This window comes from Eublepharis macularius, chromosome 2 (assembly GCF_028583425.1).
Source record: "Eublepharis macularius isolate TG4126 chromosome 2, MPM_Emac_v1.0, whole genome shotgun sequence".
NCBI classification, from domain to species: Eukaryota; Metazoa; Chordata; class Lepidosauria; order Squamata; family Eublepharidae; genus Eublepharis; species Eublepharis macularius.
Window position 1 is genome coordinate 160,205,181 of NC_072791.1, and position 13,278 is coordinate 160,218,458.

Consider the following 13,278-nt stretch of genomic DNA (forward strand, 5'->3'; position numbering starts at 1 on the left):
TCTTTAAAGTTTGGTCAAAATCCCTACTGCACCACTCCCAGAAACCTTACCTGAGCAGGCAGCAGGAAAGGTACCAATAGTAAATAATAGCTTGGCCCAGAGCCTGGCAGCAGCCCTGGAACCTGAAGGGGTAGATCCATATCCCTCCACACACAAAGAAAATTCAAGCTCCAATGCACTCTCCCGGTCTATCAAAATGCCAACAAAATGTCTCTCCCTCTCCACTGTCTGCAAACACTAGCCAGAGCTGGGAGTTCCCCTCCTCCATAGTCTTTGCTCGCTTGTAACAAATTTGGAGCTCCATACTTGAAAGGAAGACCTGCCTATCAAGCTAAATTGGGCTTAGATTGGGGTTTCCATGGCAACAGCGGGATTTCAGACAGAGTTTAGACAATCCCTGCCTAAGTTGCCAAGGGAATTGATTGCAGGTGCCAGACTGTCTGACTTGACAAACAGCAACAAGGCTTGCAACAACCACCTGTTCATTTAGAATGGGGCCTCATGAACAGCTTGTTCTCAAACAGCAGATTGGACTGTTCATGCCCCCCCCATATTGCTGTTCATGCCCATCTCTAGTCTAGAGTAGTGATAGGAGTTACTAATATAATTATGACAACAGTAAAGGTAATGAAGCCAACAAAATTTATGACTGCTGCTGACACATAAGATCCAGAACCTTGCTTCTTCGGGAAGGAGGAGATGGCATGGGGGCGGGGAGGGTTTTGATATATGTGTACACATAGATACAACTGTGTAAGGATGGGTCTAAAATTTATATTACATTTTGCCAGTTTTTCAGCTTGCTTCTGAATTCCCATACCACTGAACTGGTCACTATTATTCATCTATATCAATAGTATTCCAAAGCTGTATCCAGAAAGTGACGATTCTCCACTAGAGATGGGCATGAACAGAAAAAAAAAATAACATGATGTTCATTGTTTGTTGCCATCCACGAACAGGGACTCACGAACAACCACAAACATGGCCCTGTTCACAAACATGTTCATGGTTGGCTGTTTGTGGGGTTCAGCAGGCTCTTCTCCAGTCATCATCTAAGTCAAGATCTCTACTGCACCACTCCCAGAAACCTGACCTGAGCAGGCACCAGGAAAAATATCAATAATAAATAATAGCTTGGCCCCAGAGCCTGGCAGCAGCCCTGGAACTTGAAGAGGTAGATCCCTACCATACCACTCCCAGAAATCTGACCTGAGCAGGCAGCAGGAAAGGTACCAATAATAAATAATAGCTTGGCCCAGAGCCTGGCAGCAGCCCTGGAACTTGAAAGGGTAGATCCCTATCCCGCCACACACAAAGAAAATTCAAGCTCCAATGCACTCTATCAAAATGCCAACAGCAACTGTCTCTCCACTGTCTGCAAAGTCGGAGCCCCCTCTCCCCCCTGGTCTTTGCTCCCTTGTTGTAACAAATTTGGAGCTCCACACTTGAAAGGAAGACCTGCCTATCAAGCTAAATTGGGCTTAGATTGGGGTTTCCAGGGCAACAGCAGGAGTTCAGACAGAATTCAGACAATCCCTGCCTAAGTTGCCAAGGGAATTGATTGCAGGTGCCAGACTGTCTGGCTTGACGAACAGTTACAAACAAGGCTTGCAATGACCACCTGTTCATTTAGAATGGGGACTCACAAACAGCTTGTTCGTGAACAGCAGATTGGGCTGTTCGTAGCTTTTTTTTGTTTGTATTGCTGTTCGTGCCCATCTCTATTCTCCACATAGCTCATGTTGCTGCTGCAACTACAGAAACAGAACATCTGTATGGCATTATTTTCATGATTTTCTTGCCTCAGCTTCCCATTCCTACTCTCCTTCCACTGGAAAGCTATTTTCAGGAGTTTAAAAATCTAGCAATGAATCCTACAAAAGCCTGAAAACAGCCTTCCAGTAACATGGCAGGAAGAACAGCAAGCTGCTGAGGGAAGAAAAATGGCAGAATGCTGGGAGGACTATTGATAATTCACATCGCCTCATCCATACTGCCTCATAACATACTTGGACTGCACTCTCCCCCAAAAAGACTGGGGAAAAGCAGGCTTGGGAAATAGTGTATTGATGATATGGAAAGGATGACTGGAGCACAATCAGACCCAAGTGTCATTAAGATGCTCTAAAAACAAGTGGTGCAGTTTGGCAGACAAAACCCTCTGTGAGGAAGCAAGCCCAAGTTGGCTATATTTGTACCATCTGCTTTGCTCAGTAAGAAAAGTAAAGCCAGGGAGAATTCTCATGAATTCGGTCAAGTGTGCTGTATGAGAGGGAAAGAGATGAAAACAGAAACTGGATTTTTTTTAAAAAGGGTCACTGCTCTCACAGATAACAGAAAGAGGTGTGCTGAATTTTACAGACCCATTGTTTCAACTTGAAAATATACATTTTGTTTTTGTTCTTCCCTTGTCTTTGTTCTCCCCTTGTCTTTTTGTTCTCCCTTTGTGCCACTTCGCTTCCTCACATCAATGCATTTCCATGCAATTTTTACATGTGTTAAGGTTTTCGTATCAGTCATATGTAAGTGGCATGCAATGTATAAATTGTGTAAAAGAATTAAATACATGTGGCAACAAAAAAGGACAAAACAAAAATGTTCACAGGACAACATATGAAAACAGAAAGAAATGAAGAAGGGCATATTCATGTATCTCCAAAATAGATAATTCTGGACCACAGCTGCACTTTATAAATATTAAGGCACTAAACAGGAATCTGAAACCCAGTTTTCAAAAAGCGTTTCACAATCCAGCTTCTCAATATGAAATGTGTGGTTAATTATGATGAACTCTGTATATTTTTCTACATTCTACATTCACTCTTTAGTCAGGCTTCTCCAAAATAAGACTCTGAATCCCACTAAAAAAAATGGAATCCCAGAAGATTACAAATGCGCACCTGTGTCTTTCAGTATCTCACAGCCTGCAGAAGCATCCTTCGAAGCGGCAAATTATGTGCATGGTTTTTCTAATATAAGTGTCTTTTGCTTGGTAGGGTGAGCAGTATCTGTCAACAGACACAACTTCAAGGGAAAAAACGAGTCAGTAAATAAAATAGGCGTCGGGTTCTTCTTACCACAATGTAGATCTGGGGCTTCCGTCTTTTTGCTAGGTCAATGATGTTGACTCCATTGTAATAAAGGTTCTCGATACAGCCATGGAAATTCTTCTTCAGAAAAGTTCCTGGTTTTCCTGGGACTGGAATTCCTCCAAAACTGAGCTTTGGGAAAAGAACAAACACAACAGTCTCTTAAATCTCCAGAAACTTTATTATTACGGAAAACACAGCAAGACACTGAGGGTCCTTGAATTCTGATGACTGCTGATGTTATCATGAAATGGCATCATCAGACTGGAGGAGTAAATTCGGTGGAGAAAGAAAAGTGTGGCATTGCTGGCCTTACTATGTGTTGCTGTTGTGTTTTTTTTATTGAGAATGTTATTGACAAGCACATTTAGGTACAAAAAATGTTTTGGTTGATCATCACTATGCTAGCTAAAAGGTGCACAATGTGCATGCCTACTACAGTCTTTTAGACACTTCCCATACTGCATCCCATTGCCGAGCCAAACCGGATCATGGTTCATGGAGGCCAAAGTGGCAAGCAAGAGCTCTGTCTCACTCCACTGCTCGCAGAAAGTGAAACTCAGCCTGAGAGACCATGGCTATTTATAAAGCATGGGTCCCATTCAGCAACACAGGAGGTCTGTGTTTGGCCGTCAGAGCTGCCTATCAGGGTTTGCAGGGATTAGATTGGAGTGCCCATGGCTACAGAACACCCCCTTCCCCCTCCCTCCCCTGGGTGTCTTCTCCCAACTTGTAAATGCTTTGCAGCTCCGTGGTTGGAAGGAAGCCCTGCTGATCAAGGAAAGCTGGGCTTCCATTCGGGTTTCCAGGGCAACAGAAAGAGGGCAGACAGAGCTCAGGCATTCCCCTGGCAAATAGATTGCTGGCGCCTGAGTGTCTGGCTTCCCAAACCGCGCCCGAATGCAATGAACCAGGCTTCTCCCGACCACTGGTTCATTGGCCGTGGCCAATCACGATCTTCTGGGTCACGATCACGCGATCGCCATTTTCGTGGGTTTTTGAGGTTTGTAATGCGGTTCATGCCCATCTCTACTCATGTCCACTGGATGGCTTCAAAGAAGCCATCTATGAATGCTCAACTGAGTGCCTGCAGCCCAGCAGTAATCTTGCTTTTGCATGTGCTGCTCTGCACAAGCGCACAACACTGCTCCTCGAGTTTCAGGGTGGGAATTACTGCACACATATTCATGTTACTATTACTATTACTATTACTATTACTATTACTATTACTATTACTATTACTATTACTATTACTATTACTATTACTATTACTATTACTATTGGCAGCAGCAGCAGCAGCCACCTGCTATCACAACTCTTCTCTGTGCTGCTGAAAGGCAAGTGCTGTCTGTTTCCACCTTGCCTGTCTGACACCTGCATTCAGCACAAGATGGCTGTCCTGGCTGAATTGCAAAAAAAAGTAGCCCTAGTCACTTCTGGGGAGGGGGGAGAAGGTTGCATAACAGGCTCTTTGTTCCCCAATTTCTAAGAAATAAAAAGTTTCACTAAGGCTGCGATACACAGCATGCAGTTCTGGAATTAAGTCCCACTGAATATACTACACCTTAACTTCATGATAAGTAAATATTAATAAGTAAAATAAAATCTGTTCTTTAATATTTCTGGGTCTTTTTCTTTAATTTTTTTACCCAATGGACAGTTACTATTCTAATCTTGGTAACAGCAGGCCATGTGGCTGTTTTGTTATGATATTTGGTTTGGATCAGGGGCATATGAGGGGACAGATGCAGTTGTTCAGGGGCCTGAGGTGGCTCTTGGCTGCCCAGTAAACATGCGGAAAGAGTGTGGGTGGTCCCCCCCCCCCACAATCCCTGCACAGAGAAAAGTTATATGTCAATGAGAAAGTGAGCTGAGAACCCCTTCCTATGATATACTAGTTTTCTATTTGCAGAATATTTTGTATAGGGGAACTTTTAATCATGTGAAACTCTACCTGCAGTCAAAGATGTTCAGCACCAAGTAGGCCAAAATAGGCTGCCTAATGGCACTTGGAATGGGAAACTTCCTCACTTAGCCTCATGGCAAAGCCACTCCTGAGGAGCTGTCACCAAACCTTGTTTTGAGCCCACTGCACTGGAAATACTACAAATGTTCATTCCTATAGAATGCTAAAATACCCAAATTAATCTTGTTATTGACAGGATAAGTTCTGTTTAAAATCCAGTTGGTTTTTGTGTGTGTGTGTGTGGTGGGGGGGGGGGCTTGATGCCTGGGATACAGCAACACATAAATTGAAATATAAACAGATTTAGCTCACTTGTGCGACATCTACCACTTAACTCCCTAGAGAGTTCCCAGAAATTGGTTGCACAAGATCTTGTGCAAGTGGAAATACAGGAAGTTTGACAGTGCAAGCAGTTATCACAATGTTTTTCTTGACTTTCCACTTAAACAAGAGTTCAAGCACAAGCAAAAATTATAAATTGGATCCAACTAGTTATTTCTTGCTCCAGTTAGCTGCCTCTGCCCTTTCTTTTTTAGTTCTTTGAAGTTTCTAGCTCTGGGATTCTGTTCTGTTCTGTTTTTTTTTTTTTTAGGGCAATCAATATCAATTATAGTGTTGCATTATTGAAAAACAGTTTCCTTAGTGATCAGTAATATTTTTAATTACCAAACTAATTGTTTTATTTCCCTTGGCTAAGTCTTTAATCTCCTAAGTGTACTAAAATAAACTTTCATTAGACTACTGTAGTGCTGGGGTAAAGTGATGGAGACATTAAAACTAAAGAATATGTTTCAGTAATTTCTGGACTGGTGGATGGTATAAATTAGGTAAATGTTAGCCTTCTATAATTGTGGGATTAAACTGGTTTACTGGTTAACCAGTGGGATTAAACTGGTTTATGCTAGGAATTTATCCATAGATGCTCATGTGAGAGATTTTTAGGGAACAGCCTGAACCAATGCAATTATGGGTAGTGTAAAGTTAAGCACACTTGAGTGCCACTGAAATCAGTGGAACTTTATTATGTTTATCTGCACGGGAACTTGCTGCCAACTAGGGTTGCTTGCAAAATCCTATTAGATTGGATTTTGTGATTGAGTCTTGGTTCTCCCTCATCAGAATGGTCTTTGGATCAAATAGGAGCTGTAATTTGCAGTCTGAGAGAGCTTTGCATTGGTGGGTGGGGGGAGTTCTCTGAAGCTGGCAGCTGGTGACGTGGCCAGAATTTTTTTTTAAGTGTCGTATGTGTGCACTTTCACAACTCTAAGATTTCTGAGATTATAACAAAAACATACATCTGACAATGTAGAAACTTGAAATTAAAAACTTTTTGACACAAAAAGACTAATACTGCCAACTCCACTGTGGGAAGTTTCTTAAAATTTGGGGGGGGCGGTACCTGGGAAGGTGCGGGGAGGAGCTCAGCAGGAATGTTTCTTCCATAGGAGAAACAGAAGTACTAGAGCAGCCATTTTTTCCTGGGTACTGATCTCTGTGGTCTGGAGATCAAATGTAATTCCAGGAGAACTCCAGGACTGCCTCGAGGTTGGTAAGCCTCACTGCAGCAAAATCAAAACAGGAGCCCAGTGGCATCTCAGACTCACAATATTTATTCCAACATACATTTTTGTGAGTCAGAGCTCACTTCATTAGACATGTGAACCGTTTGCCCACTAGGTAGATACATTTCAATGGGCAACCCATTGAAGATGATGGGCAACAGGTTCTGAACAAAGAAAAATAAAAATAAAATCATTACTCAATGAGCAGTTAAATTGAGGAATTCACTGTCTGTAGATCTAGTGATGGTCACAGCCACAGCCGACTTTCATGAAGGATATGTTTATCAGTGGCTACTACCAGCCATGGTAACCAAAGGGAATCTCTACAGTCAGATGCAGTACACTTTTGAAAACTAGTGTTAGAGGGCAACAACAGGAGAAGATCTTGGCCACTGTGACCTGTTTGGTGACCCACTGGGGCAACTGGTGTATGAGAGAGTGGCTAGATGGATCACTGGTCTGATCCAGCATCTCTTATGTTGTTATTTGTACTTAAAACTCCAAACAACAGAAAGGTGGTAGTGGTAGTGGGTGTTTCAAAGGGAGGCCAGTTTAAAACAAGATCCAATCATACTCATATTTAGCAATAAATCATTCCGAGTTTGTGATGACTACAAATTGTTGATAAGTAAAATGAAATTACCATACAATCTTACCCCAAAAGTAACAGAAAATCTTATCCGAAGAGTACAAGGTGAGATGTAATAAACAGATCCAATTAAGAAAGCAAAGATGGTTCAGAAGTTATCCGAACATATTTTCAGCTTTAACAGTTGGCTGATGCTAAAATATTTGCATGAATAGTAAGTAAGAAATCACAAATCCTTGTCCAAACCTGGATTGGGGGAGAGATGCTTCACTAACAAGATAGGGACTTCATCACTATGTTGCCTTATGTACTATCTATTCCTTTAAGTATGTGCTCCAATGTACTATCTGTTGCTTTCAGTATGATCCTACTGGGTAGTTTTATTTTGTCCAATGTCAGTCCTAGAATTTCTTATGCTCTGTTTCAGCATTTCTTCAGCTCTGTTTTGGATTTTTGCTAATGATAGATCTTTGTAAACTTGCATTTATTTACCCCATGGCATTATTTATTGAAATGTCCTTGATATTGACTGTACTAATCTCACACTATATAATCTGCCTTGAGTCTCAGTGAGAAAAGTGGACTATAAATGACATAAATAAATAAATAAATAAATAAATAAATAAATAAATAAATAAATAAATATAGTGATTTAGATCAGCGACAAAATGCCTTGGAAGATTAAAATATCCATTGAGGGGCTTCTGAATATAGTGCTTTTTAATGTCAGATATCCCCCTTATCCCACACTGGCTCAAAGTGCCGAGGGGGGTGGCAACGTATGACTTGCCATTTGTGGCTGTCATACGGCTAAGTGTGTTGGGTTGGGGAAAGCAATGGTGAACTACCCTGTAAAAACTTCACTGCGAGGCTTTGCGGATCTCTCTTGACACGCTATAGGACAGAAAGGCCTGAAGAGGGACGATCTATGGAGTAGCCGAGGGTCGGTCGCGACTGTGTCGCTTGGATCGGATCGGAACGTTAGATATGTGTCCTACACATATGAATTACTAAACACCTTCTATGATTATTTCCAGAACACACATTCTAAATCCATTTTTAATCTCCCTCTTCTTCTTGAAAAGTTTGTAATATAGGCTTCCAACCCTCACCCCATCCTTGCAAATGAATACCCCTCAAATAACTCTGACACTCAATGATGCACAACTGTCTTTGCTATATTTAAGATTTTTTTTATCGATGAACAGAAGGGATTTATTGAAAATGATATCTCTATATGTGTTTAGAATGTCTCCTTGACACAGAGAATTTGGATGGTAGGATAAGTGATGGGAGCCCTGGAAACAACAAGGATAACTAGGGCATGGTTAGCAGAAAGGGAAAATTAGTGGACGATGCAAAGGTTTAACATTACAATCTTAAACAGAGTTAAACCCTTCTAAGCCTAGTAACTTCAGTAGATTTAAAAGGGTATGCTTAAGACTGCATTGTTAGTCAACTGGATGGTTGTGGGGGGAAAGGTAGAAGGCAAGAAATTATGCATATTGCTGCCAAGCAAAGATGTATTAAATGAATGTACCAGAGACATAAACATACCAGTGTGATATAGTTTTCAAGCAATATTCCTCCCTCCCTCCCTTATTACAGAGATAAACTTTGCTACTGCTTTTGAGCTGGTATTTTGTACTGGGTGTAAGGTTGCCAGTTTCCCACTGGAGGCAGGGTATCTCCCTTCTGCTGCTCCTGTTGCTCTCTGCCACTCAGTTCAGAAATGGGAGGAAATGTCTCTACAAAATGGCGGGGGGGGCACAATTGGCATTCCTTGTGTGAAGATATTGCTTCCAAAATGATCTGGAAGTGATGCTGGGGGATGCTGTAGCATTCACCCAAAAATCTATGGTTAAACCATAGAGTTTTGGATGAATGATAAAGTATCATGTCCAGCACAATGACATCACTTCTGGCTTGTACTGGAAGTGACATCATTGTGTCAGTGATGCTGATCACACCCCTGGAAGTGTTGGGGAAATAAAGGTTAAAAATAGCTTTAAATCATAGGTGCAATGGATCTTGGATCAATAGAGAGTCAGCACACAAGTTTAGCTTTTAAAAAACATTTACTTCTAAAGGGAAAAGGGTCACAGGTTGCCTACAAAACAAAAACACCTGGAGCTAAAGAGCTGGGATAATGGAATGGAGAATCTTCTTCTTCCTCCTTCTTCTTGACCCTGAAAGGACAGTCACCTGACCTGTTGACCAATAACAGTTTACAAACACTCTCAAGTTTCCCGGGCTTGCAGATTATTGGCTTTGTGCCAGGTTCCCTTTCCAGGTCAATCTAAACAATAGCTTGGTAGGTAAACACATTAACCCCATAATGACTGAATCTCAGACCTTGCAACACACATATATTCCAACACCCCTTCTCAAGGTCTAGCATGGAAGTCATTATGCATTCATATTTAACAAACATCATTCAACTTTTCTTTCAGCATTAGGATCAAACATATTCAACATTTCACGAAGATACTCAAACTTGGTTTTAGACAATGGTTTAGTCAGAATATCAGCCACCATTTCTTCAGTACGACAATGTTCAATTTCTATTAGTCCCTTCTGGTACATATGTTTCACAAGTTCACATTTAAGTCCAATAGATCTGCTTCTTGCTTTAGTACTTTCTCCTTGGCATATAGTAATACATGCTTGATTGTCCTCAAACATAACTACAGGTATAGGTTCGTTTATTCCAAAGTCTTTTAGCAGGTTGAAGATCCACTCTAGTTCACTGCAGGCACTCGCCGCTGACACACATTCAGCTTCTGCTGTAGATTGTGCTACAATGGTTTGTTTTCTACTAGTCCAGTCTATCAGTCCATTTCCATAAAAAAATAGATATCCGCTGGTTGATCTGTAGTCACTTGATTCTTCTCCCCAATTGGCGTCCATATATCCAACCAGTCTTGGTTTCTCAGATGGCGAGATTCTCAGCTTTAGGACTGCTGTTCCTTTCAGGTATCTTGCTATTTTCTTTATCGCGTTCCAGTCATGATGATTAGGAGAACTTACTTTTCTGCATAAGATGCTAACAGCTACTGCTATATCAGGTCTTGTGGTTTTGCTCAAGTACAGAAGTTTTCCAATTGCTTCTCTGTATTCACCAATATTCCTAAGTGGTTTTCCATCTCTTTCTCTCAAGTAATCAGGTTCAATTGGTATATATGTCGCATTGCAGTTTTTCATGCCAATAGATTCTATAAAGTCCAATGTTTTCTTTTCTGACTTAGAAGAAAGGTTCCATCTTCAAGTCTTTCTAGCTGTATTCCAAGGTAATGTTGTGCATCTCCAAGTTGCTTCACCTCTACCTCTTTGTTCAGCCCATCAACTATTTCTTTGATGTCTTGTCTGTCTTGGCAAGATATTATCAAGTCATCAACATAAATAAGAATGTACTGGTATTGTCCATTTTTAACTCTGGTGTACAGACATGGTTCAGCTTTTCCTTGCTTGAATCCTTGCTTTTGTAGTAGCCCTGATATTTTGTCATACCAGGCTTTTGTTGATTGCTTTAAGCCATATAGACCTTTGTTGAGCTTGTACACATGATCTTCCATTCCCTTGATCTGGAATCCTTCAGGTTGCTCCATATAGATTTCCTCAGATAATTCTCCATTGAGAAAGGCTGTCTTTATATCCAGATACTCTACTATCATGTTTCTTGATGCTGCAACACTGAGTAGTGTCCTGAACATTGCATGGTTGATAACTGGTGCAAAAGTCTCAAAGTAGTCAGTTCCATATTCCTGGGAGAATCCTTTAGCTACTAAACGTGCTTTGTATTTCTCAACAGTTCCATCAGCATTGTGCTTGATTTTGAACACCCATTTGCATCCAACAGGTCTTCTGTCTGGGGGTAAATTTATGAGAGTCCATACTTGTTTTGTATTTATGGATTGCAGTTCTTCTTCCATTGCTTCAATCCATTTGTCTCTTTCATCTGCAGGTAGTTTGCATATATCTTTCCAGTTCTTAGGTTCTTGGATAAGTTGCACAGTTTCACAGAATCCATACTTCTTTGGTGGGTTTCCTTTGTTGCTTCTTTCCGATCGTCTCACAGTGGTTGCTGCTTCTGTCTCCTCTGGTCCAGTCCCTGCTTCCCCTTCTGTTTGGGTAATCTCTTGAGAAGGTGGACTTGCCGGTTTCCCAGGTGTCACTGCAGGTAACCAATCAACCAATTCTACAGGAGCAGTTTCTGTATCACTTGGATCAGTTGTCACTGTGGATTCAGTTGCATTAGAAGCATGTAATAAATGGCTCTCATCCACATACACCACGTTCTGTTCTTTGACTCTGTGCTCTTGAGGATTGTAAATTCTGTATCCTCTTCCACCAGTGGCATACCCTACAATTAGTCCAACTTCAGCTCGAGGATCAAGCTTTCCTCTCCTTTCCTTTGGTATAAAAGCATAGGCCTTGGAACCAAATGCTTTGATGTGCTTCAGAGCTGGCTTCTTGCCAAACCAGGCTTCAAATGGAGTAATGCCTGTCACCTTTGAAGGTACTCTGTTGTGTAGATAAACTGCTGTGTTCACAGCTTTGGCCCATAATGCATTGGGTAATCCAGAATGTATAAGCATAGATCTGCTCATTTCCTGTATAGTCCGATTCAGTCTCTCAGAACAACCATTTTGTTGTGGAGAGTGATGTATACTGACTTTATGTTCAATGCCTTCAAATTGCAAAAATTTCTTAAATTCTGCATTGCAATATTCTCCACCACCATCAGTACGTAGGCTTTGAGGAGCTTTTCCAAACTTATTCTTAACTGTGGCAACAAAAGATTTAAATTTCTCAAGTGTTTCATCTTTGCTCTTCATCAGATATACAATGCTATACCTCGTTTTGCTTTCAGTAAAAGTTGCAAAATATCTGTTGCCGCCAAGAGATGGCGCTAATGGACCAACAAGATCAGAGTATACAGTCTCTAGAAGTTCCTCATTATGAGTAGTGGACTTTCCTGTGTAGCTTGGGCTAGTTCCCTTTGCTTTAAGACAGGTTTCACATTTCTCTCTTGCTTTATCACAAACAGGAACAAAAATTCCACAGTCCTCTAACAACTTTTCAACACTTTGTATGCCTCTATGGCCTGTTTTTACATGCCATGAATACAAGCATTTCCTATGATCACAAGCACCTTGGCTAGTTTGATAAATCTGTCCTTCACCAGCATCAGCAGCTTCTGGTCTTTCACTAACATCCACAAAATAATGCAGTCCATTTCTCTCTTCAACAGCAAACTTAACTCCAGATTTCCTTTCAACAATTACACTTCTACTACCCATTCTCTTCTGAAGAACCACCACACAGTCCTTTTCCACAAGTTTCTTAGTTGAGATTAAATTCTCTGCTGCTTCAGGAACAAGTGCCACATCTTGAAGGGTAACATTTACTATTTCCCCTCTTGTTGTGCATAGCTTAATTGGCACCTTTCCCGTTCCTAGCACATTAAGTGGTTGTTTATTTGCTTGGAACAGTCTGGGTTTATCATCAGTATCAAGTTCAGAAAACAATTCACGGTATTTGCAGATATGCCAGCAGCTTCCTGAATCGATGAGGAATAATTTCTTATCCTGAATATCTTCATCATCAAAAACTCTTTGTGCACAATCACTCCTGCCATTTCTCTGAAATCTGCCTCTAGACATACTCCCTCTGCTTCTGGCTCTGAAATTCCCTTTTCTGCTATAATCTCTTCTGCCACGAGAAGACGCTCTTTCAACATGAGTCTCTGTACTAGGGTAACGTGCATTTGATTGGCTAGCAATGGCCGCTCCATTATTCATTCGGTTTAATGCACAGTCTCTGGCCATGTGGCTCCTTCCACCACAAGAAAAGCAGTTAGTCTGTCTGCCTCTATATCCATTTCCCAAATTCAAAACAGTCATTCCATCAGACACAGCCTGCAAATTCCTTCCCTCTCTTGAATCCAGTTCCTCTCTTAAACTTGTCAACAATTGCTCCAGTGTTAAATTCTCTTTATGTCTCAAGAGAAGTGCTAAATTTTCATAGCTGCTTGGTAAACTTTTCAGCAAGGCAACAACAACATCT

The 13,278-nt window shown here is 41.1% G+C and overlaps 1 protein-coding gene across 1 annotated transcript in view; it reads right to left on the reverse strand.

The window, feature by feature from the left end:
• The window catches only part of CNTNAP5 (contactin associated protein family member 5), a 472,567-nt gene that overhangs the window by 294,887 nt on the left and 164,402 nt on the right, over nt 1–13,278 (reverse strand). Inside the window, exon 7 of the mRNA XM_054970095.1 lies at nt 3,081–3,224. Coding sequence (XP_054826070.1) covers nt 3,081–3,224 — 144 coding nt within the window. The remainder of the gene's footprint in view (nt 1–3,080; nt 3,225–13,278) is intronic.